Here is a 26555-nt window from a genome sequence, read left to right on the forward strand (position 1 = left end):
CCCCAGATAAGGGCATCCAGTGTAGCAAATTAAATAAATTTAAACGTAAGCTTGATTATAAAGAAGTAATCAATTACATTTGCTATTCCTTCATATGAACAACAGTTCAAATTTTAGAACGTTTTACTGAGGAAGTATATTTCCTTTAAAGGAAATTTTTAATACCTGGTTTCAAAATATATAGTAGTTTATACTTAATTTCTAGCAAACACGCTAAAAATGTTGATGGCAAAAGCAAAAAAAAAAAAAAAAAGTATAACAATTATGGCAATACTGTGAAACGTATTTTTGTAGTAGGAGCGCGAACATCGACGGATAGCGGGTGTAACATCGTGGTTTTCTGCGTGTTTTATCTTGTTTTCAAGCGAGTGGTATTGTGCGTTTGTACAAATTTACGCGTGTGTTGTTTTTCGTGATTTTGGGACTGTGAGTTGTTTTCGGGTGACATTGTGCGTGTAGAGTATTTGTTGTGAGTTTGGGACAGTGTTTAAAACGTTGATCTTGTGCTGAATTAATGTGTACATGATGGAAGACATTGGCTCTTGTGATGCGATCGTTTCGTTGTTAAACATACCATTTCTACGCGAAGTGAAGTGGCTCAACGGGCTATTCTTAACAAGGGACCCCCTACTCCTGATTTAAAGCTCATTGGGAAAAACTGGGTCATTTTAATAGTCTGTCAAAAGCAATCCAGAATGAATTGATTGATTGCATAGCCGAGATACTGACTGAGGCTATTGCAGAAAGGATTAAAAAAAATTTTTTTTTCATGTCAAGTCGACGAAACAACTGATAGAGCTTGTAGATCTCAATGTTCTGTGATCCTTCGATTTGTGGATACTGAAGGTGCAGGTAGATGGTAAGAAGGCTAGAACTTTTAAGAAATCTTGGTATGACATTCAAGTGGCTATGCGGTAGTATTGTAGTTGGTAGATTGTTTTGATGGCCGTGCTTGCTTTTAACTGAGAAGAAAAATGTATGGTGTTCTGAAGGCTAGTTTGATTTAAAGAACTTGGCTTGGAGCTTAGAAAAACATTCTAAATCGAAAGAGCACATCAATAATTTTATCGGTTTAAAACAAATCACCAAACAAGCTGCAACCATATTAGAACAGATAAATGAGCATGGAAAGCAAAGAAAATTAGAATTTAACAAGAATGTCACAAAAAAAAAAAAAAAAAAAAAAACAGAGAAATTTTTAAGAAATTGATTGATTTGACGTGTGTCTTATGTAAACAGGAACTATCGTTTTGTGAGCATTCTGAATCGCATGACACTTTGAACCTGGGAAATTTTAAAGAAATTTTTGAGTTAATGCTAAGTTGTAACGAAGAACTAAAAGCTCATTGGGAAAAACTGGGTCATTTTAATAGTCTGTCAAAAGCAATCCAGAATGAATTGATTGATTGCATAGCCGAGATACTGACTGAGGCTATTGCAGAAAGGATTAAAAAAAATTTTTTTTTCATGTCAAGTCGACGAAACAACTGATAGAGCTTGTAGATCTCAATGTTCTGTGATCCTTCGATTTGTGGATACTGAAGGTGAAATTCAGGAACATTTTTTTTTTAGGATTTCGCGACCTAGGATAAGACTAGTCTGCTGTAGCAATATGTAGTATGTTGGTGGATGTTCTTGATAAATATAGATTCCGACAAAAACTAGTTGCACAGACTTACGATGGAGCCAGTGTTCCATCAGAAGAAATAAATGGTCTTTAGAGTCGGATGCGTGAATTTGCTCCTCAGGCTATTTTCACCCACTGCTTTGTACATCGTTTGAATTTAATTCTTCAACAGAGCTGTAAAAATATTTATGCAGCAAAACTGTTTTTCTCTACACTGCAAGGAATTCCAAGCTTTTTCCCACAAATCTTCGAAACGAACAACAATTTTAGAACGCGTTGCAGGAAAGCGGATCCAACCCATACTGAAGTAAGGTGAAATTCAAACGTAAAAATTATATCTACCGTTATAAAACGAAAGAGTGTACTTAGTGAAAGTGTTCTCAGAAATTATGTCCGTAGAAACGAATGAAAAAACTATTCGGCAAGCTGAAGAATACAAAAGGATGCTAAAAGAATTTGAATTCATTTTTCTTCTTCTTGTGTTTAAAGATATTTTTGCACAAACTCAGTTTTTGTTTAGCATTATTCAGAGAAAAATGTCAGATATTCAAGAAGTAAAGTTTCTTGATGTGCTACGGAACGATATTAAATTTAGTTAGTACATTCGGCGTACCGAAGAAGAAACTACAGTTGGTATTACTTTGAAAAGGGCTAAAGTCATTGAACGTGAAACAGGAACTACCTGCGCCAAATACAGACAAATTTTCTTTCAAATAATTGACACTATAAAAACTCAAGTAGACATAAAAATTTCAGATTTAAATAAATTGGAATTTCTTCAGTTAGCTGACTCTAGTAAATTTGATGCATACTCTGCGAATTTTCCCCACTCATGCTTTGACTTCCTTGATCTCAACATATGAACCCTATTTCAACATTGCCTGTATGCGCACTGAGCTCGAAATTGTATTCAGTAGGGATATTTTCCGCAACACACATCTACCAACATTATTGAAACGCATAGTTCATGATGGAATGTCTGAAATAATTCCTGAAGCATATAAACTGTTTTCTCTCTTTGCGACTATCCCAGTTACAACTGTTTCTGCTGAAAAAATTTTCTCTTGCCTGAATCGCGTAGAAAATACTCTAAGAACAACAATGTCCCAAGATAGACTTTCAGCATTATCAACCATTTCAATTGAGAAAGAATTGCTGTTTAAATTAGTGAAACAACCGTCTTGGTATGATGAAGTAATCACACGATATGCAACACGAAAGGATCGTCGCATCGACCTTCTGTACAAGTAAGGTAAGTTTATGTTATACAGGTATTATTAGAAATTCAATGCATAACTTAATTTTGTGTGTTTAGTATACATGTTTAATCTATTTTCCGTGTAGGATATAGAGTTTTTTTTAGGTAAGGGAAGGAGCAATAGTGATTCAACGTTGAGGGAAGAAAAAAGATTCTAACCCGATGATCATTATCCTAAAAGAAATGTATTTTTGTAACAAAATATAAGGAAATATAGATTAACGAAAGCCACTTCCTCTTCTACAGATATAAGATTGTCAGTTGCGTCAATAACGCCTCTACAACGCGGGAAACGTCGACTTTTATGCCCCTTTCAAATCATTGGTTTCATAGTATGCTTATTACATTACTAGCAGTCTGAGAGTCGGGGTGAAAATCCTGCAACGGGGGTAGGGGGTGGTGAAGAGCCAGTTTCACCACCACCTAACACTACGACCTGGTTCTCTGTGCCTCACCTATTTATTTAGCCACGAGCCGCCTCTGATATAAACCCGTGCAACCATGACGTAATGAGAGATGCATACACGCAAGACGTTATTATAACTACGAGAACCGTGCATACATTTCACCCCTTCCCCGAAAGTGAAAAAAAAATGACTTTGCACATCATTAGATCTGGTGATGGTCTATCTGTATACTAAATTTTGTGGATATACACGGTGTAAGTCACTTCTTTTTATGCGTAAAGGTGATGCACACATACACACACATTATTTTAATGCTAACAAGAAAATAAAAACTGTAAGCAAAATGCTAAACTAAAAATTTCGAAACAAAAAATATGCAAAGAAAAAATAAGTAACAGCAAAACGTTGCAAGTAAAAGTTTTCAAACATATTTCTTATCGATTGAAAATGTTTTAATGATTAAAACATTTTTAAACCAAAAATGTGTATATATTTAAAAAAAAAAAAATATGCAAACAAAAATTTGTAAGCGAACGTTTTAGACAAATGTTTATAAATTAAAAATTTAACATAATTGTTCTAAACTGAAACTTTTATTTCTTCTTTTTTACAAATAAACATTGGTTGCTGAGCGGCTCAGGCCAATAAGGACTGTCACGCTACTGGTTAGTTAGTTACCTATTGTTAACTACATACATCTATGTTGCACAGAGAATTCGGATATTGTTCATACAGTGTGTTTTGTGCTTGTTGCTCAAATTCGTCTTTACAGTATAATTCCTGAATTCATTTGAAATTTTTTGAGATGTACAGAAATATCTATTGATAGGAAATCAATATCTACGTTATTACAAATAAACAAATAACATATCTATGACCGATGGCGACAAGTTTCACATAGGGTACAGAAAAGTTATGCAAAATAACAGTACACACTTTTCAAGATAATACTTTTTAGAAATATACCTGTCTTGCAGCACACTTCAATGACATGTTTCACACGTTGTGTTACACTTTTAAATCGATTCAATTTCGTTTGGAATAGGCAAACGATATTGTGTGGTACATGCATTGTTCCTTTCTTTGTAGAAGCACCATTCGTTCATTAAGCATTTTACATAGCACTATCTCATTGTTTGTGCTTAACGATTTAACAATTGTCACAGTCAGTTCAGCACTAAAATTATCACTAATATCATTAACTAAAATGAGCAGTGTTCCATTATTCAATGTCTAACATTGCAGAAAATAGTTTTTAATTAACTAAAATTTTAAAAACAAATACTTGTAATTAAACAGTTGCAATGAAACGAAAAACTTGCAATAAAATACTTTTTAAACAAATATTTCTGTGTATACAAAAATTTTGTAAGCGGAAAATGTTAAAGTAAAAATTGAAATAATTGAAAAATTGAAATGAAAATTGTGCAAATTGTACTAAACTAAAAAATACCAAACAAAAATTCTTGTGAAAATAAATTTAAACAAAAAACTCAGTTTAAATTCTCAACTAAAATGTTTATCAAAATAAAAATTGTCAAACAGAAACTTTTCAGTAAACCAAAAAATCATGTAATGACATTTTCTCTGCAAGTATAAATATAAAACATTTCCAGTTCAAATACAATCAAGAGTTTTCAATTGGTGTAGAACCTGAAAACAATACGTTGTGATCAAGAACTGATGCTTGGTGCTGATATGAAGCTCAACTTCTTCCAGAATATCATTGCAGAGAATAAAACATGGGTTTTCCAGTACGATCCGGAAACCAAGTGTAAAATACTCTGCGGGAGGCTCTTGATTTATCCCAACCCCCCCAAAAAAGATCACAAGCAAAATGAAAACTCATGACATTCTTGATTGTTATTTACGACAATAAAGGAATTGTTTACTAGAAATGTGTACTGAGTGGGTCAATAGTAACAGCAGCGCTTATTATAGAAGTACTGAAATGTCTGGCAAAAAGAATCACATCTATCAGTGTCCTCTACTGAAAACTGTTGTATGACAATGCCCTTTACACTACGTAGTTATTGTTCGTGAGTTTTTTGACCCCCCAAAAAGTGTATGTATTACCAGACCCCACATAATCCTCAGACCCGTTTCTCTCTGACTATATTCCTCACACTTAAAGCACCACTGAAGAGTTGCTTTTTTGGCGAAGCTTCCGCCATCTAGCAAATAGCTCTTGAACACCGTTACAGTCCAGAATATCCATAACATACTCCATGAGTAACTGAATCATTCAAAGGTGTATGTGGAGAAAGGATATTCCTCTTTTGAATAAACCAAGGAAGCTGATTTCACTCGTTATTCACTCATTTTTACACATCCAGTTTTGTTTCCAAGTGATTGCACTGTGCATGTTTAAATGTCAGTGATTCAAAATTTTGTGAATGTTAGAACATAATCGACCAAAGTTAACTAGCATCTGGAGGTGAAAACTAAACTGTCGAAATGTCAAAGTTGATTTAAAGCAATAAATGGCTGATAGATTATGAAATGAAAATATGGTTGTTTTGCTTTTCTCGTCTTATATGAAGGGAATTAGCAGTGGACCTGAATTGTGTAATATATTTGGGACATCTGATTGAAAAAGTAAAGAAGATCAATCGTACATAGATGTAATGTCCCTCCCCCCAAACTTTGGACTCATCGAACAAAATTTTCTAAGTGTGCACCTGGTAAGTGCATCAAATATTCTATCAAGATTCGTTCGCATGATCATTTATGACATCCGTGGTCTCATAATTTTGTAAAAAAAAAAAAAAAAAAAAAAAAAAAAAAAAAGTCATATTCGCTCACTTTTGATTGATTGCATCAGAGTTTGGAGTGTTTGAATATGCTGTACGGGTATGTCTCCATGTGGAGTTCGAAGATTCTAGTAGATCTGGTGTTTTCCGTGATTTGATTGACCTCATGAAGTGTCGTGTCATCTTCATTTGTGTAGTGAGTAGTGTATGTCTTTAGTGGATTGGCCCCGAATTCAATTCCAGGTGGGAGAGCATCAAACATATTACAGTAATCTCCTTTTTAAACTATAAATCTCGTCTTATATAGCCTAATCTCTAGTAGAGAACGTAAAAACAAAATAAAATCATGAAGTGTTTTGACACAATACAAAAGTACATGGACAAAGCGTTCGTAATTAAAGTTGACTCTGCAACTATCATAATAATTTGATACATTGTATATTTCGTGTATACTGTTAACACTTTACAAAAGAGCATACATGACAATTCAAATAAACGAGATAGCAGATGTTTGCAGTCTAATGGAAATTCCATTTAGTATGTATTGTGAAATTAATAGTGAGTCTGTAGAAAGAGAATGGCATACAACAAAATTCGTGAAAATCATAGTAAATATTCCGACGTTGACTTCAGAAACTGAAAGTTGTTTTTACCATGTGTGCTAATAAAAATTTTCCTTTTATAGTTGGCCATCGTCATTGGGGCTGTACAAACTGGTGTGACCCGACTCTTTGTCCAGGTACATCTATTGTTTTTATTAAGCTCATGCGTATGAATTATTATTCATAATCCTTTAATGCAACCTTTCGCTCGAGGCATAGAACACGGCACATTGTCAGCAATTGCTAACTTATAGGAGTTGGTCAAGCGACCAACCCGGTTATGGTCCATAAACGATATGATATTAGAACTAGAGTATATATAAAATGTCTTGCTTAACTGAAAATTAAAGTGTATGAATAGTTTTTTCCGTCCTATTGGTAGTTAATTCATAATTATGGCATAAATTGTAAAACGCATGTACTTAAATTTAATTAGAAATTAAGACATACAATGCAATTGCACTTGAGAATACAGAACAACACTCATATTGCACACTTCTGGTCGTAAAAACCTACACGACCTTCCAGAAACTAACAAGTAGACCTCACCACTTCGCCGTTGCGTTAGCAAAAGGAAACAACTACTGTCCTAGAGTAGGGTTGAATATAAGATATTGACAAAAATTATAGCTGCTAATGAGCACTAGAAATATGGGAAAACGAAATAGAAACATGAATGTGGGAAAGCCATCTATAATATAATTTGTTAGTTGCAACACCGATATTTTTTCGAAATAGATAGAGGAACAATAGTTATGACTTTAACTATGTAAATCGAGTTAGGAGGGATGTTTTTATGGCATTCCAGATCATGACCGCCATCTTGAAATCCGCCATATTGGATTGACGTCAATTTTTTCAAACGGAAAGATGGTCATGTGAGATATCAAAGAACAATGATTTTTTCCACCCAATCTCATACACTAATTAGTTTGTCCATATCTAGAACGGTTTACGACTTACAGTTCTTTCAATGTTGAAAAGTTCGTTGTTTGTAGCAGATAACAGATAACTACAGTGACAATGAACATAGCTCCAGAGACAGCATTCTTACAGAACAAAATTACGGCAATGCAAGAAATGAAAGTCCTCAGCATTCATAAAGTGGTTCTGACCTCGCCACTTCGTGTGTGCGTTTGTAGATTCAAACTGAAACTATAAGCAGTTGGGGCAGCACGATGAAGAGAATAGCAATATTGGTTGCCAATGGCATTCCTGGTCGTAGCAGCTACGGTATAAGGTAGAAGCTTACGGGCATCGTGTACCATTCTACAACGCCAAGCTCTTTGTAACGAGACAAGTGCAGGAAATATATTATTCTCACTGTGAGTTCTACCCGTGAATTTGGAAGTGTTTGAGAAATAGTTACTTCGTTTATTGCATTAAGCCTGTAATTCTCTGAGGTGCGTGCGTGTGTGTGTGTGTTAGGGAGAGTGTGTGCAGGCAACAATTCTAGATTAAAAAACGACACACCATGGCGTTAAATAAGGCAAACATTGCTATGTACCTCCTGCACCAGTACAGACATTACGGTTCAAGCACAATGAAACAAATATATCAGAACAGGAAAGAGTAATCGCAGATGACATAATTAGATTCCTAGCGGATGAAGAAGTGGAATTTGAAATGGAATACACTCTGGATATTCTAGAGGAGGCACATCTTGAGATAAACAATCAAGAAGCTAGTGTGGAAGCGGAATGATATGTGAATTGCTATTGGTCGAATACAGGGAGCAGGAATTCACTTATGCTGGATACCTGAGAATTATTTAATAATGAAGAGGTGCGGAGTAAAATAGCTCCACCTGGGAAATCAGTGGAAGTGTGACAAATTCCAAAAGGTACCACCGGCATATTTCAACCTTTCAACGTATTTTTTTTTAAACAATACAAAACATTCGCATATTATATGTGATTATGCAATAAAGGACGAACATTTCCATTCAAAACTGCATGACAGAGATACTATTGTCACTCTGCATTCCCTTGTGTACAATCAATTTCAGTCTCCTCGCTTCACAGGAATGATTCAATAAGCATTTTGTAAATCAGTATAAATGAGCCGATCGAATGGTTCGAAGTGCCGAAGAAGCACGCTTCCAATATTTCCGGCATTAACTTTTGTGATATTTGTGACGCTTCATTTTATATTTGGTGCTCATGGTACTCTGCCAAATTCTGTTTTGACCGTTTTATGAATGCTGAGGACTTGCATTTCTTGCATTGCCGTAATTTTGTCCAGTAAGAATGCTATCTCTAGAGCTATATTCATTGTCACTATAGTTAACTGTTATCTGCTACAAACAACGATTTTTTCAACATTAAAAGAACTGTAAGTCGTAAACCGTTCTAGATATGGACAAACTAATTAATGTAGGAGATTGGGTGGTAAAAATCATTGTTGTTTGATATCTCACATGGCCCTCTTTCCATTTAAAAAAATTGACGTCAATCCAATATGGCGGATTTCAAGATGGCGGTCATGATCTGGAATGCCATAAAAACATTCCTCCTAACTCGATTTACACAGTTAAAGTCATAACTATTGTTCCTCTATCTATTTCAAAAAAATATCGGTCTTGCAACTATCAAATTATATTATAGATGGCTTTCCCACATTCATGTTTCTATTTCGTTTTCCCATATTTCTAGTGCTCATTAGCAGCTAAAATTTTTCTCAATATCTTATATTCAACCCTACTCTAGGACAGTAGTTGTTTCCTTTTGCTAACGCAACGGCGAAGTGGTGAGGTCTACTTGTAAGTCCAAAAAGCATGACCCTAGATCCTTGCGAATTCTTTTTAGATCTGGCATTTTTCGTTGTCTTTTCGCCAAAGTCTTTGGTGAAAATTGAATGATAATATTGCAATATAATTGTAACTTATTTCACTAGTTCTTTTTTTACAATAAAAGAGTAAATATATTTTACACTATTATAACAATGAAAAATAATTACATGACAAAATTTCAGTTATATATAAGGGGCGATCAACTGAAACCCGTTCAGTTGTCATAATTCATGAAATAAATTTTATTTCGAGCGGAAACTTGTGCACTATCTAGAGGTGTCTATGGTTAGCATGAAGTAAAACTATTGTTCAGGAGAAGTCACCATGAGCGTTGAGACACTTGTCCCACAGTGTCACTAACTTATAAATTGCGTCCATGTAAAATTTGGACGGCTGACTATTAAACCAATCACGCACAGCTTCCTAAACCTCAGCGTCAGACTGAAATCTCTGACCTTTCAATGCCTTCTTTAGAGTCCCAAAGATGTGAAAGTCACAAGGTGAAAGGTCAGGGTTGTAGGGCGGGTGTCGCAACATTTCCCACTTGAATCGTTGAAATAAATCCTGCATTTGATTTGCAACGTGTGGACGCACATTGTCATGCAACACAAGGACTCCACTGTTGTTTTGGAGACGCATGCATCATTATACACGTCGTTTATACGCCGGAACACTTGGTTGACAACTTACGGCACACAGAAACTGGATGACGGCACGCTGGTCCTGTTTGGACGGATTGGGGATCTTGAACGCCATATTTACACGTATCAACAACATTCCTACACCCAACACACAGGGACATTAGCCATTACTCACTATTAAACAAACAATATCCTCCTACATACTATACCAATAATACATGGAACGAACCGGTTTTATTTGATCGCCCCTTATAGAATGTTGCAATATGAAAATTTCGTTTTAGACAAAATACCTACAATACAGAAATTACGACAGTTTTAAGTCACAAATTTGATACATGATTTATATTTTTAATCTAGAACGATTAAATAAGCGATGAAAGTGTGTAAAACATCGTAACTACAAAGAGACTACAATTATTAACCACCTGTTTCACAGGAATTGTAAATTGTTTTACTCAAAATTCGAGTGTCCCCAAAATATACTATTGTCCAGTTACTTTTCTTGAAGCCAAAACTAAAAAGCAATTTATGAAAAATTCATTGAAGTCAGCATGGTAAAAGCAAGAATATTTAAAAACATTCTACATATTAAAAACATGTTTCTGGTATAATATGTGATTCATCCGACACTATTTTCTTTGCGTTGGAGGTTGAGAGGGAACTGGCCTTTGTTTCTAAAAGAGTTGGAAATTTCAGGAAACAAAGTAAAATCACGTTTACTTGCAATCATGGGCGCCCGAAGGGGAGGGCAGGTGGGGCCCGATCCGCCCCTGGCTCACGAAAATGTATTAAATTTCTTAAGATTTTCTTAATACAAATAAAAAAAATACCAAACGTAATACAGCAACCAGGAATTTGAGACCCCCTAGAAAATTTTCTTCGGTCGCACATGCTTTCAATGTCAGTATTACAACCTAGCAGAAACTCCCTTAAGTAGCTTCTTCAATCTCATCCACAATACCGTCATCCGAGTTCTTACAAGAAACGTTCCCAGGTAGCTTATTTTGCTAAACAAGACGACATTTCTCATTTCGTACATGGGGGAAGTACAAATGAATAATTGCATTAATATTAGGTTTACCGACATCCTCAAGAGCTACTTCAACCAACAAATTAATTTAATCACCTTTCCATTTACCGAACTTTAATTTTTTCTTGAGGATGATAACTGCACGATAAATTGCGACAAATTGAACTGTTCCCATAACACGCTCCTAGCTACGGGCCTGCTGGATATCACAATCGGTCATTGGAGATACTCGCCCCCTAAAGGAAACGATCCGTGCTTCTGGCCCGGTTCTCGTCACGTCTTCTGAGATCCTGCTGTATCTCTGTGGTTTCATGGGTAGTGTGTGGCATAGAATTACGCAGCAGAGTAAGGAGATGAGGACAGACTCAAAGATCTCCACTGGAAGGCTCTCCAGTTGCGCACTGTGACCAGAGAAGTTACCAAACACAGTCGGGACTATCGATCGGTTTTTCGACTCCTGTTCGAACACACCTCATTTTGAGATAATGAGACCAACGTATTCGCGACTTACAGAGCCTACGGGTTGTCTACATACCCATATCAACCCTGGCACTTACCGTTCAAGAAAGTAGAGAGTCAACAATTCATTGGGTGGAGATGTCCTTTCAATATTTAAAAAATTGTCCCCCCTTCCCTTTTAGAAGTCATTGTTTTTTGTTTTTGTTTTTTTTCGAAAACACTGAAACAAATATTCTCTTATTTTTACTTAAGAGTTTATTTACTGAATTTCACACCTTCAACTTCGAAGTGAATCCTCACAGTGGGCACTTTCCCAAAAAAGAAAGGGGAATTTAGATATTATAGAAATGACCCAACTTTTCCTCTTAAAGCAGATTTTTCGAAACTCTGGAACCTTGTTATTAGTTACGAGTTTATAGATCAACTAATTCCAACTTAAACAAATCCTCACATTCGCCACTTTATGAATAAATCAAGATAAACTTCAATATGATCGAAATTGCCATCTATTTCTCCTTAGAAGCGGAATTTTCAGAAACACTGAAATACGTGTTTCCTTATTTTTAATTAAATGTCTATATTCTGAATTTCAAATCTCCAACTTCCGCTTTCCCCCGTTTGGAGCGTAATTTTTGAAAACGCTTCTCTTATTTTTAATGAAGAATTCAAATGCTGAACTTTATCTTTCCAAAGATAGTGATCCGTGAGATACACTATTCTTGGGAGAATTTTTGAACCGCTCTTTACTCCCTTAGAATGGTTATTTACCAAAATCCTTCCTTACCCCATACTTCCGTTTTCTCTCCAAATTTTACATTAAGATCTATAATACCTAGTATAGCTTAAGCGATGATGAGTCACCGACTTCTGTCATTTATATAATAGTATAGATACATAATATTACGCAATGCTTAATATTCTTCAATATTTAGTTCAAAGCGATATGCTGTAGCAAATTATAAATATTTAGAAAACTATGATTCCAAAAAAAGAAGTTTTTATATGTAGGCCTACATAAATGCAAATAACAAAAATGAATGGTGTATCAATCATCATAGGCTTTATGGAAATTTTCTAAAGGAGATACATTATTAGTGTAAATGAGAAATATTTGATAAAAATTACAAACAAAAGACTATTCTTGTGTTGGATACATTTTGGAAGTACATTTAGAATTTCAAGATATTGCCATTTAAACAATCAGCATAGTTAAACAAAAATTTATAGATTTAAATACAGAACTTTGATCACATGCAAAAGATCACTTGAAAAAGACTTCTATGAATTCGACAATAATACTGTATTTCGGAAACCTATGGAAACTGTGAGAAAGAGAGTAAATACAAAACTTTCACATAATGAAAAACTAGTAGAAAAATAGCAAAACCTACTTTTAAATACAATATTTACCAAATATACCATATATAAAAAAATATGGAGATAAAGTTAATCAGTGATCCTGATTCTGTTATAGAACATATTGGCAATATATATATATATATGAAAGACATGTATGAACATTTAGGTACATATGCTTATGAAGTAAATAACAAATATGCTTTGAAATCAGTTAATAAGAAAATAAACTGTTGCGAAAAAATGAAATGAAATGAAATTTTTGAGTTTTACATCCCACGGTTATGCCGGTTAGGCTAAAGGAGATGGCGGGAGAAAGTGGGAGGAAACGGGAGAACCCGAGAAAACCCACGCACACGGTGTTTGTCTACCACAAAGTTCACTTGGCGGGAACAGTGTTGGAAAAACTTAAAGATCCTTAAGAAGTTGTAACAGAAAAATATTGGTCTTAAATTAATCTATTAAGAAAAATGGAGATAGAGATTATGAAGATGTAAATACAAGAACAAATAAGAAAAGGAAAAGGAATAAAATAAAATGTTGCTAAAACGAAAATAACTTTCCAAGATTGGGAAAATTGTGTTTTAGAAAATAAAGAATTAGACGAAATACAAAATACAACCCGAAATAAAAAGCACAATATGGTTTCAGTGAAAGAAAACAAGTTAGCATTTACCTCTTACAATGATAAAAGATATTTATTAGAAGATGGGATATACACCTTAGTATGGAAGCATTACAAAATAGTTTTAAAGAAGAACTAATAAATAAATTAAAGAATTTAGAGGATGGTTTGATTTTAACAGAAAAAAGACAAGAAAAAGTAAAAGAGAGAATTCAAGAATTAAATACATAAATATATTTAGATTTAAGTTTGAATATAAGTTTTTATGATTGAATGTCATAAAGTTCTATGTATAATTCAATATACCCATTAGTAATTTAATCAATCTAATTTAATAATAAACCATTTGGAGAAATATATTTTTTTTATAAAATGTGTTACGTAATTTTTATGTATATTATCCCCAGAAACGGAGGCTGCGCTGAAACTGGTAAATATATATCTACGACAGGGTAACTAGAAAATTTTTGCCGTTTTTGACGTCCCATTAATCGTGCGCTCACAAAGAGGAAATGAAATAAAGCATATGCCTGCCAAGCGATTGGGAGTTAGTTTGACCATCAAGGTTCAGTAATATAGACACGTTGCGGACATACAGCAGTCATAGCATGTCCAGTATTAAAGAAGAATGGAAGTATCGAATCAGCTTGTTAGCAACTGTTTGTTGCATGACTTTAAAGTAGGAGTGAGTGTCAGCTGCCAAATCAAGCTGCCCAGGCTATTTGGGAGAATGTCGTAAATGAACGCACCGCCAGACATTGAATCCAGAAATTCTGTTTGGGGAATCTGAGCCTTTCAAATGAATCTCGCAGTGGACGAACACATGTGTTGGATGAAGAGGCCCTGCAAGTAGCCATCGTGGAGGACGGTGGTCTAATTTGTGACGAATTTACTAAAAGGCTATAGTCAAACTGCAGCTGTATGGGATACGGAAGGCATACAAGTTAAGTAATGGAAACTTGGGAAATGTAAAACACTGGTGCCATGTGAATAAATTCAGTCTAAACATAACTAAATGTAAAGCTATTACATTTACTAGAAAAGGAAAATACATAAATTATGATTATACTATTGACGGTATAAATCTTTGTAGGCCGGAAACTATTAAAGACCTTGGTGTTACCTTCGACCCAAAACTGACTTTCGCAAATCACATTGAAACTATTGCAAACAATGCTTATAAGAGTATTGGATTTGTTTGTCGTGTAAGTAGAGACTTTCGTAGCCACATGACAATTTTGAAACTATATTATTCGTATATCAGACCCCAACTTGAATACGCTTCTGTTATTTGGACTCCTCATAATGCAAAATATATCCAAATGCTTGAAAGAGTGCAGGGCAAGTTTTTGAGGTTACTAATGTATAAAAAAAACTGGATTGTACCCAGCATACATATCATACCCAGAACTAACAAATAATTTCAATATACCGACATTAGAGCAACGTAGGTATGTTAATAATTTAGCTTTTCTACATAAAATAATAAATAATAAAATTGATTGCATAGAACTAAGTTCTAATTTATTTCTGCATGTTCCGACGTCTAGAACGAGGTTGAGCAATAGTACTACCATGTACTGTAAGAAAGCACGTACTGACATCCTGTATAAATCCCCTTTATGGAGAATGAGCTCTAACTACAATAATATTGAAGAGAAGTGTGAAATGATAGACATATTCAATATGTCTGAAAAAATGTTTAAGAATACAATTTGTAGTATGATGAGCTGAGTTAATTAATGAAACGATAAAAATTTCTTTATGTTTTTCTTCTGTAAAAATAATGACATTTCACCATATATGTAAACAAACACTGTAAATGGGCAGAATGCCTGTTGTGTTGTTATAATAAATAAATAAGAGGGTACCCCACACGTTGTCGGCAGCTAACAAGGAACGTGTGCCAGCCTGTTTGTCCTTGCTCATTCGGCACTTGAACACATCCATCTTTTGATCGCTTGCTAACTGGTGACGAAACGTGGGTCGTCTATGACAATCTCAAGCGTACCAGACATTGATTGTCGCCACGTGTACCTGGTCCTCACACGTCAAAACCATCTCTGCATTCACGAAAGGTTATGCTCTCTATATGGTGGAATTGTCGGCAAGTAGTGCATTACGAGCTCTTCCCATCTGGTCAGACCATCATTGCTTACCTCTATTCTCAGCAGTTGCAAAGGATGCACCGTGCATTGCGACAGCAGGAACCGGCATTGGTATTCTGTTCCTGCAAGACCATGCCAAGCTATGTGGAAAAGAGGACCCGGGAGACCTTTTAGCAACTTGTTGGGGGGACACTATGCCATGCACCATATTTACCGAACCTTGCGGCAACAGATTATCACCCGTTTCATTTCATCGACAAATACCTCCGTCGGAGATCCTTCGCAAGTGAGGAAAACCTGCGGAACGCACTCACGAACTTCTTTGCGTCCATGACCACGAATTTTATCACCAGGATATTATGCAGCTGCAGGAATTTTGGCAAAAGGTGTTGGATGCTGATGGAAATTACTTCGAAACCTAAAAGTACATACTATCCACTATATTGCTTTTGGTTTATCACTGCTCTAGAACGGCAAGAACTTTTATGGTTACCTTGTATAAATGCCTTTCGCGAACGTGACCTTATCAGTCAGTAACAAGATTATAACAAAATATGCTTTCATGCTGGTGTGAACAGTAGCATATCGGCGTCTCTGCTTCTAGTTATATATATATATATATATATATATATATATATATATATATATACAGAGTGTCCGGTGAGGAAAGTCAAAGATTTTGGGAGGTCATTCTAAGCAAAAATGCGTATGTAAACATAGGGTCTATTCCCCCCTCGTTTCGGAAATAGGGGTGGGGGCAACTTCTTTGCCTCTTGCACTTGCCGACTTTCGTTTGAAACATTCTAGCACACCCTGTACTTGGGGTTATGTTACATATTATATCTCATTAGAAAGCTAATGAAACAGGCTTGCAAATGCTATACAGGCTGTTTCAGTACTTGATACAAGAGAGAAGTACTGGAGGGAAATTTTTCGAATTACCCTATAAAATTCCCTTTTTAAAACAATTTTGTACTGTTCCTGATTGGAAACACTGTAGCTAGAGGAACAGTATCTGATTAGGAGAAAGGATATTGTGTACCAAAAATCCAGGTGACGTGTCAAGTTTTTAGCTTTATTAGAAGCCGTAAAAAAGCATTCTTACTTACTTCTTATTCTAATAACAACAATGTTCCAACTTTCTGTAGATGACATTTTTATTACCAATGTTAAGAAACGAATGTTTTTAATGCAAAATTGGAAATACAATACTATTCCCTAACATAAGAGAGCTCTACATTTCTATGCCGGAATACTAATTACAATTCTGACAACAGATAACAGTGAAACAAAATGTACTTGAATTAAAGGTTTCGTACAACGTACTACACCAGAATGTCCATTGTAATAGGGCTGTCGAAATCATAAATAATTACTTCTAACGCATACAAACATTTTCCTTGTCTCATGTACACCCGACGGAGACGATGCCACTGTTATACCCAATTACCTCCAAATTCGAAATGTGTTTGGATCTTTTCTGCTGTAAGCGGCGCACCGCAACTCATTAACTTGAAAGGGCCCTTATTAGTTATTTTATATCTCGTGTGCGCAAGTGATAGCAAGGATATCGGTACCGTGAGGAAGTGCAAAGTGCTTTGTGTAGACTGTGAAAGTCGACAGTGTTGTAACAGAATGCCGTTCCAATTCACCCGTTCTGAACTACGTGTTGGTTTCTCCCAATGGGTACAGGAGCATTCTAATGTTTTGCCATTCATCTTGTTTGCCGATGAGGCTACTTTCATCGGGAATGGGATAAACAACACTCGCAACTAGCATCATTGGAGTGACCAAAACTCTGGGGTTATCACAGTGAGACAATATCAGGAACAATTTTCTGAAAATATTTGGGTTATCTATGATCAGATCATTGGTTCCTTTTTTCTGCCTCAGCGTTTGACCGGAGAATATTATTTGCATTTCCTACGCCTTGAATACCAGTACTACTGGAAGATATGACTCTTCGAACTAGGGCGTCCATGTACTTTCAGCACAACGGGGCTCCCTCTCATGCAACACAAGCTGTATGTCATCCGAGTTTCCTCATCGGTGGATGAGTCACGGAGAACGGAGGTGGATTATTCAGTGGCCTCCCCGCTCCCCGGATCTTACACCTTTGGAGTTTTGCTTGTGGTGGTAGTTGAAGGACTTTGTATACAGACGACATCCCAACTCACGAGGAAAGTTCAGATCATTAGTGAAATTCAACACCGTCAAAGAGCGCCGAAAAGACATCTATCGGGCAACACTGCATGTACAGACGCGCACTGCAAAGTGCATTGAGGAGGATGGTGATATCTTTGAACACCTGCTGCACGCACAAAATAATTACGTTGAAGGTTGACGCTAGTAGGGTTACATCTCTATCTGTATGTAGCTCGGCAGTGGTATTAAACAACATTGTTCTTGGAGGTAAATTATTGTAATTTTCACGATTAATAAAATAATAATTATTACAATGGTATTAAACTTTATTATTAGTATAGGCTGATTATTGTAATTTTCCACAATTATTAAAACAATATCATCATCATAGGTATTCTGCCTTTATTGGCAGGTCACTTGCCGCAGCTGAGAAGCTTCCATGCTCCACGGTCCTCCGCTAACTTCTTCGTCTTCGCATATGATCTTTCTGTTTTTATATCATCCATTAATTGTAGTCTCCTTCGCCCCCTCCATCTCTTTCCCGCCACCATACCCTCTAGGACGTCCCTCATGATACAATCTCTTCTTAGGCAATGTTCCAACCAGTTTCTCTTCCTCTTCCTAGTAATATCTAAAAGTGTTCTTTTCTCACCCACCATTTCTAACACTCTCTCATTCGTTTTCCGCTCGACCTAACTAATTCTTTCCATTCTTCTCCACACCCACATTTCGAAGGCTTCCAGTCGATTTTCGTCACCTTTATGTAATGTTCACGTTTCCGCCCCATACAGTACAACACTCCACACGAAGCATTTTATGAGTCTTTTTCTCAACTCTTTATTCAAGGTTCCACAAAACAGACTTTTCTTCCTCCTAAAGGTTTCTTTCGCCATTCCTATCCTTGCTTTTATTTCACGTTCGCACTTCATGTTATTACTAAGAATACTACCCAGATATCGAAAACTATTCACTTGTTCTATTTTCTCCCCTCCTACTTTTATATTTGACACAGATCCCTTCGTTCCAATCATCATGGCTTTTGTCTTTCTAACATTTGTTTTCATCCCATATTCTTCAAAGCCCTTTCTCATTTTTTCTAACATTTTATTGATTTTCTTTTCAGATTCTACAAGAAGCGCCATATCGTCTGCAAATCTTATGCATCTAATCATTCTACCTCCTACCGAAATGCCATCATCATCATGTAGGCTCTTTTTCACTATCTCTTCTATATAGACATTAAATAGTGTTGGCGAGAGGCAGCATCCTTATCGAACTCCCCTTCCAATTGCACTCTCTTCCGTCAGTTCTTCGCCTATCCTAACACTTACTTGTTGGTTCATGTATAAGTTCCTTATGAGTCTTCGATCTTTCCATTCCAACCAATATGTAAAACAATAATTATTACAATAATAAACAATTAAAATAAGGAAAATAATTATTACAATTATTAAACAAGGAAAACTGTTTGTTTGCAGTAGAAGTCATTATTTAAGGATTAAACGAGTTAGTAGGAATGCTTTTTTTATTTATTTTATTTTTTTTTTACGGTTTCTAATAAAGCTAAAAACTTGACACCTCATCTGGATCTTTGGTATACAGTATCCTTTTCGCATAATCATATACTGTTCCTCTAGCGACAGTGTTTCCACTCAAGAACAGTACAAAATTGTGTTAAAAAGGGAATTTTATAGGGAAATTCGAAAAATTTCCCTCCAGTACTTCCGTCTTGTATGTAGTACTGAAACAACATGTATAGCATCTGCAAGCCTGTTTCATTAGCGTTCAAACGAGGTATAATATGTAACATAACCCTAAGTACAGGGTGGGCTAGAATGTTTCAAACGAAAGTCGGCAAGTGCAAGAGGCAAAAAAGTTACCTCCACTCCTATCTCCTGAACGAGGGGGAATAGACCATATATATATACTTCAAACTATTGGTATCCTTGTTATTGGAACTGGAGGTTTCCATCGACATGAATTACAAAGTTTTCTGAAATTCAATATCAGAAACTAATTTGCACAAATTCCAGTAAGTGTTTTTCCTATATAACAAATTACTGTTCTTTAACGACTTTCGCTCACCGTGCGACTTTACAAGCGAGATGCGAATTATCTTTCTCCGTTGGCTATTGACTGCGTCCAATATGCGACCTCCATATCCCCTTTGCCTCCCTCTGTCTTAAATTGGCTGTCTCATACTGTGGTCAATTAGTGGCCAGCCTTAAGGTGGAATTTCGACTACCGTAATGCGTTCGGTGTACTCTTACCGGAAATCACAACCCGAAACACTGGAGGTGTGCGTGCTACCCTCTTGACTCATTGGGAGGACTTTTGTAACTGTAGAATATTGTGCTATCATTTGTCTACACAAAGAGTATTTCTAAAATGTCAATATATTTCTATATGAAAATATATTTTATTAACCTACTTTAAACAATTCCTTGACATCAGTGACAACTACTTTTATTTTTGGTTGAATCTTAGAGTCCCTTTCGGCACTGAGGCTATATGAGACGTGGACTTACATTACAACTTAACGTGTGATCCGAATCAAATGAGCTCCTACTGCGAATCGAATCGAGGTACTCTTATTAGAGTAGAATCAGTGTTGGGTAAGTTACTTGTAAAAATGTAACGCGTTACAAGTTACTTTACTTTCTTTTAAAATGTAACGCGTTACTTGCCCTCAAAAAGTAACTGTTACTTTACTTCGAAAGTAACGCGTTACTTTTAGGTCCGAAACTTTAAATATGTGAAAAAAATTATTACTTCAATTTTCCGTACTACTATTACTACCACTATTATTATTATTATTATTATTATTATTATTATTATTATTATTATTATTATTATTATTATTATTATTATTATTATTATTATTATTATTATTATTGCACTTCTGAATCGTTTTATGTAAATGTAATGACAAATTTTTACTTGTTATATGAACATTTTCATATAATGTATTGGTAATATTGATAAAATGCCATACTGCGTTACTCGTAGGGATAGGCACGAGCGAGTTTGAGCGAGTTTTCTTTGTAACTCGATTCGACTAGAAGCATACATCTTTGAGCTCAACCCGAGAACTCGACTTGAATTCGAGTCGAGTTTTAGCTTGACTCGTGCTCATCCTTATGCGTTAGAAAAAAATGGTTGCTTATTATTATTCTCCTAAACTAATTATATAATAATAACAATGTTGTTATGTAAAATTAAAAATACAGAATATAGAGAAACATTACACTGCAACTAATAAAATGAGAAAACCTGAACTGAGGGTGAATCAAAACTTGCCAGTAACTCTAAAATCGATACATGCTTTTTAAAGGTAGTTTCAAACTCTATAATCAACGGGACTCTAGGATAAGCAAACTGATCTGAAAGAACTCCAATATTACATGCCATCAGCAAACTATTTTCTAGTAATAATGTAGGCCTGCTCATTAGAACAGTTTATTCATATTAACTCCTTACTGTATATCGTTAATTATGGCACCCTAGTTGTTGATATTTTCCGCCGGGGCACTTCAGACACTTTACTTTTAAATTCTGTCCACCATCATCCTCAGCTCTTAAGAAAAAAGTATTCTTTCAAATGTTCGAACGGTAAAATATTTTCGTTTTCCATCTTTATAAAAACAACACCAATCAAAGTAAAATAGACTACCGGTATCATTGCACTCCTAATTCACTCACTGAATGTATTGATTTTGAGCTGTCAAAATCTACGACAAAATCTTCCAGTTGCTTGCAATCAGTACACGTGATTACCCTTAGGCTGTCCCCATCTTCCAAAAACAGCAAGTGGGACTACGAACTTACCTGTTTCATTGTGTGTCGGTGACTGTCGGTCACTGACATACGTAGTTCATGTTCGATTGTTTCATTCTGAGAAATTCACTTACAGGAAAGAAACATATTTGTTTCCGAAAAAAATATACATATATTGTAGTTACTCATCCGAAATGTAACGCGAGAAAAGTAACACAAACTAGGTACGTTACTTAAAAATTCGTAACGCGTTACCGTTACAGTTACTTTGGAAAAAATGTAACGCGTTACTAGGAAACGTTACTTAAAAAGTAACGCGTTACAAGTAACGCTTTACTTGCGTTACGTTACTTCCCAAGACTGAGTAGAATCTTTTTAAGATGATTTCTGCTAAAACTTAACCAACCACTTTGTTAGTTGACTGCACATACGTGTATTTGTGTAAGAAAAATCTTACATATACTCATAAACACACATGGTTACTATTCACCAATATTTCCTTTAATAAATCATGTCAAACAGAATTGGCAACGCCCAAAACGAAAAAAAAAATTCTTCTTTCTTTTAGTACCAGTAACAGACGCATTCAAATGTTTATTTCACTTTTATTCCTAATTTAAATATTGTGATACGATTCTGTTTCAGGTTTTGTAACCTTCCATTCCTGCAAAAGCATAAGTTGTACGGCTGACGCCCCTGGATATTGCCATACAACATATATTTGTCCTGAACCAGAACAAGTACCAGAAGTCAATGGCTGGATATGTAAATGTAACAAACAACTCTACACATTTGAGTGTACGAGGAGGATTTGAGAAACACGTAAGAAGCATGAAAATAAATTTTCTTAGATCATTCCGATGTATTGTAAAAAGCAAAAAATAATTGGAAAATAAATTGCATTCAAGAACGGTGTTACTGTTTATTTTGTATCATTGTAAATTGAACACAAACGTGTACACCCATTGATAGTGTTCGAAATTATTCAGTACGTACATGGTTACAATTTATAAATATTTTCTGCCATATACTAAATTATATGCCGAAAGTATTGTTTTATATGTATACATCAAATATATCTAATGAATCAAATGTATCTCAAAAACACTACAGGGTATAAGAAATGTGTGTACCAAGTTTTGTGTTGATAAACGGAATAGATATGAGGAAAAGCTTGTATACCAATACACACTTTTCCCTCATACCTATTTTTTTTCTATCAACAAAACTTGGTGCACATATTTCTTATTCCCTATGGTATTTTTTTTCGAGATTCATTTGGATTGTGTATTTTTTCCCGGGTCCACTCCAGGTGGGTCCAAAATTGATGGAAGGGATTTCTGGAGGGAATTTTCCCGACACTCTCCCAATTTTTACTGTTCAAGTACGTTATGGGACCCAATACATAGCACCTCTGGAAAGCTTTTTCATCCTGAAGAGAACGAACTATATAAACCAGCGTTTCCCAACCTTTTTCAACTTGCGGCACACTACGGGTGTAACTTGAATTCTCGCGGCGCACTCAAATATTATTATTATTATTATTATTATTATTATTATTATTATTATTATTATTATTATTATTATTATTATTATTATTATTATTATTATTATTTTCAAATATAAAATACCATGGTAATTTTTTTCTGTGATTACTGATCTCCTTCTCACAGAGACGAAAGCTCGACCACTGGTTTTCCCCTATGCTAATTCATTGTGCTTATTTTTTATTCTAATTTTAAAATAGAAAACAATTGCTATGAAATATAGGACTCAGATTTTTAAAAATACGCTTTCTTTTTCAAAAACTGTATCCAACCTTTCACTAAGAACGAAGATCACTAAATAACGAACGAACAAACAAATATCTTGTACTTTTAACTTTGCTGTTTTAACCAAAACCGGTGCATATAATTGGAATCACACAACTTGCGATGCGTCGAAGTCAAAACACACCTGTTGAACAAAGTGTTGTTCTGTCATTCACGTGCAAATGAGTGTTCTACGAACGTTCAGTTGACGCGTACCGTACAAGTGCTTCCATTTCTCGGTGTTAGTATGACTCTCAATTGAATCGTAACATAGCAGCTAACCGTGGAAATGTGTACGAGCCGAAATACTGTCTGCTACACAGTAATAGATGTAGAATAATATATTACAATTACAGTAATTTTTTTCCATGGTAGAAATTCATAGTAATGTGAAATACAAAAATATACATTTTTCCTGTGTCTTGCAATTTGGTTGCTATAGAATTAATAATTTTGTTTCGATTTCTTCGCGGTACACCAGCGGTCCATTCGCGGCACACCGGTTGGGAAACGCTGATATAAACCATGACTTTCCAATGAACAGTGTTGATGCAATAGATATTTCACCGCAAGTCTACGATTTTCTTTATATTATAAGGGTTAATGGACTCCAGAGATTTACTCCGTTATTCATGGCACCTAATTTTTGTGTATAAACATATCTTCGTTCTGTTTATCGAATAGACTAGGTTTGATTCAGAAGTCCGGATGACATGTTCATGTCCGTTCCTTGTCAGTATAAAATATTCCAGTCAATTTTAAACAAGAGCTCCTCCGTGGCTAAGCGGTTATCGTATGCGCCTTTGGTATGGGAGACCCGGATTCGATTCCCGGCGGGAGCTCATGTGATTCGGATTCCTCATTAATCAGTAGGTCCACGTCTCATATAGCCTCGCTGCTAAACGGGACGTTAAACTCAAAATCAACTCAACTCAATTTTAAACAGACATGAAATATATGTCGCATTCTTTGTTAGGAATCAAAATGACGTGTGGGAGCAAGCAGCAAGGGGTGGGGGGAAGTGAGAATATCCAGCAGTATTTGAATTGGGACCACAGGGAGTTCGGATTTTCAAATTGTTCGGATTTTCGAAAATGACCAAGAAAATGCCATTTAGGCTTAAATATACTGTACGGTATGCTCTTTTCTCGATACAGTGATTATACAGTACATACAGTAATTACAATACCGTACGTAAGGCTATTTACATTTAATATTTCTGAAGAACTTGCTCGTATACTAAATTACACTGTTCTTGTAACTCACACTTAAAACAACTTGTATAGACCTAAGGGAAAATAAATATAAAAATATATATGACAAACAATTACATATGAATGAGCTTTTGTAAAATCACTGACTTCACACAACGCCGACGGACAACCGTATTGTTTGTTTATCGCTAGCGCTAAGACTATATATATATATATATGTATGTCTATAAACTTCTAATAATCGCGTTCGGATTTTTGACGTTCGGATTATCAACGTCCTACTGTATTTTTGACCTGAGTATACTTTTGAGTCAAAGGGACCGCCAAAAATTCAGTAATGACTTTTTTTTCAATTGTTACGCAAAAATATTTCATTGTGGTGCAATTCAATCAAAAACACCTCACAAGTTTATGTTTAACCCCTTTGTTTCAAAATGCCATAAAAGGATTAAAATTCTGTATAATGCATATGTATGTCCCAAATTAGAATACGCGCCAATAATTTGGAACGCTAGTGGTCCAAATTAGTTATACCATCTGGAACCAATTCAATCCAAATTTGTGCTTTATTTAATATACAAAGATAAAGGAATATACATTCTCGATATTATAGAAAAATATGTTGCATTTCTACCAAATTACCAATTATTTTCGTGAAACGAGAAAAGTCCATTTTATTTTGTGTTTTTTTTTTTTTTTTAAAACAAACTTGTACATAATGAAGTAGATTCAACAACATTACTTTCAGAAATCTCCTATCATGTCCCGAACAGGAAAATGAACTCGCGGTTACTTATATTCCATTAAGTACTACAACGTGCGAATGTATTGAGTAAATCGGTTATTAGAAGAATGCGCACTTTGTGTAATACTGTTCAAATAAGAAGTCCTCCTAAATGTGTTTTTACCCGGGACTACTCCAGATAGGTTCAAAGTTGATGGGAGGGATTTCTGGAGGAAATTTTCCTGACACTGCCAATTTTTCCTGTTCAGGTACGTTATGGGCCCCAATACATAGCACCTCTGGAAAGCTTGTTTCATGCTGAAGAGAATGAACTATATAAACCAAAGATGTTATAAAATAGAGGATCTGCCTATACAACAAAATCGTGAAGCCATACGTCACAGCTTCGCCACACCTACTCTGTCTCCGCGAAACTAAGATCGCAATGTTTCGAGCCAACAATCATGGCGGAAACGAGAGTAGCCAATCAGACGTGCCGGCTCAGACGATGCTCGATTGTTTTTCGGCTTCATTGAGTTCATATGATGAAGGTACGTATGGGCAGATCCTCTATTTTATAACATCCTTGATATAAACCATGACTTTCCAATGAACAGTGTTGATTCAATAGATATTTCACTGCGATTGCGACTCTACGATTTTCTTTATATTAACAGGGTTAATGAGCTGCAGGAACTTACTCCACTGTCTATGGCCAGTGGCGTAGCAATAGGGTAGGCAGAGTAGGCACTGCCTACGGGCGCAGGCCATTTCGGTATATTAGGGAGCGCCTCAGGTTTTTAATAAAAAAAGAAGAAAATTGTATAAATGGAGCCTCAAGATTTTGCTGTCTTCATTTCTGAACATGGTAGGAATAAAAATTTCTGCTCACTTCGTTCGCAGTTTCTTACATTGGCGTATCAAATTATTGGCGTTACTGTAAACTCATCGAGGTTATAGCACTATATGATTAAGAAATTAATCTTCCCGTATTAATACGATATCAGTCTTATATTCCATGTACTGAGCTTACTAACTTCAAATAAAATTTCCCTGCTCAACAGACTTTCAATAATAATGACAAATTCTATGACCTATAAGATCTGGATTAAAACAAGTTAAAAAAGTGTTGACATGATTATGAAGCACCGCACAACTGCCAAGTACCGCGGCTACACAGAACCAAGCCAAGCACCAAGAGTCGTGCAAACCGGGAAACTGCCC

The 26555-nt window shown here is 35.5% G+C and overlaps 1 protein-coding gene across 2 annotated transcripts in view; it reads left to right on the top strand.

Moving 5' to 3' along the window:
- Positions 1 to 22497, top strand: part of LOC145684674 (uncharacterized) — a 35625-nt gene extending 13128 nt beyond the window's left edge. Inside the window, exons 4-5 of one of the 2 annotated variants that reach the window (XM_081757059.1) lie at positions 6731 to 6784; positions 22228 to 22497. In XM_081757059.1, the coding sequence (XP_081613185.1) occupies positions 6731 to 6784; positions 22228 to 22397 (224 nt within the window). In that variant the 3' untranslated portion in view covers positions 22398 to 22497. The remainder of the gene's footprint in view (positions 1 to 6730; positions 6785 to 22227) is intronic. The other variant, XM_081757060.1, reaches the window with a different exon arrangement.
- The last annotated feature ends 4058 nt before the right edge of the window (positions 22498 to 26555 follow it).

The sequence above is a fragment of the Thermobia domestica genome, chromosome 5, assembly GCF_964235325.1.
Source record: "Thermobia domestica chromosome 5, izTheDome1.hap1.1, whole genome shotgun sequence".
In the NCBI taxonomy this organism is placed as follows: Eukaryota; Metazoa; Arthropoda; class Insecta; order Zygentoma; family Lepismatidae; genus Thermobia; species Thermobia domestica.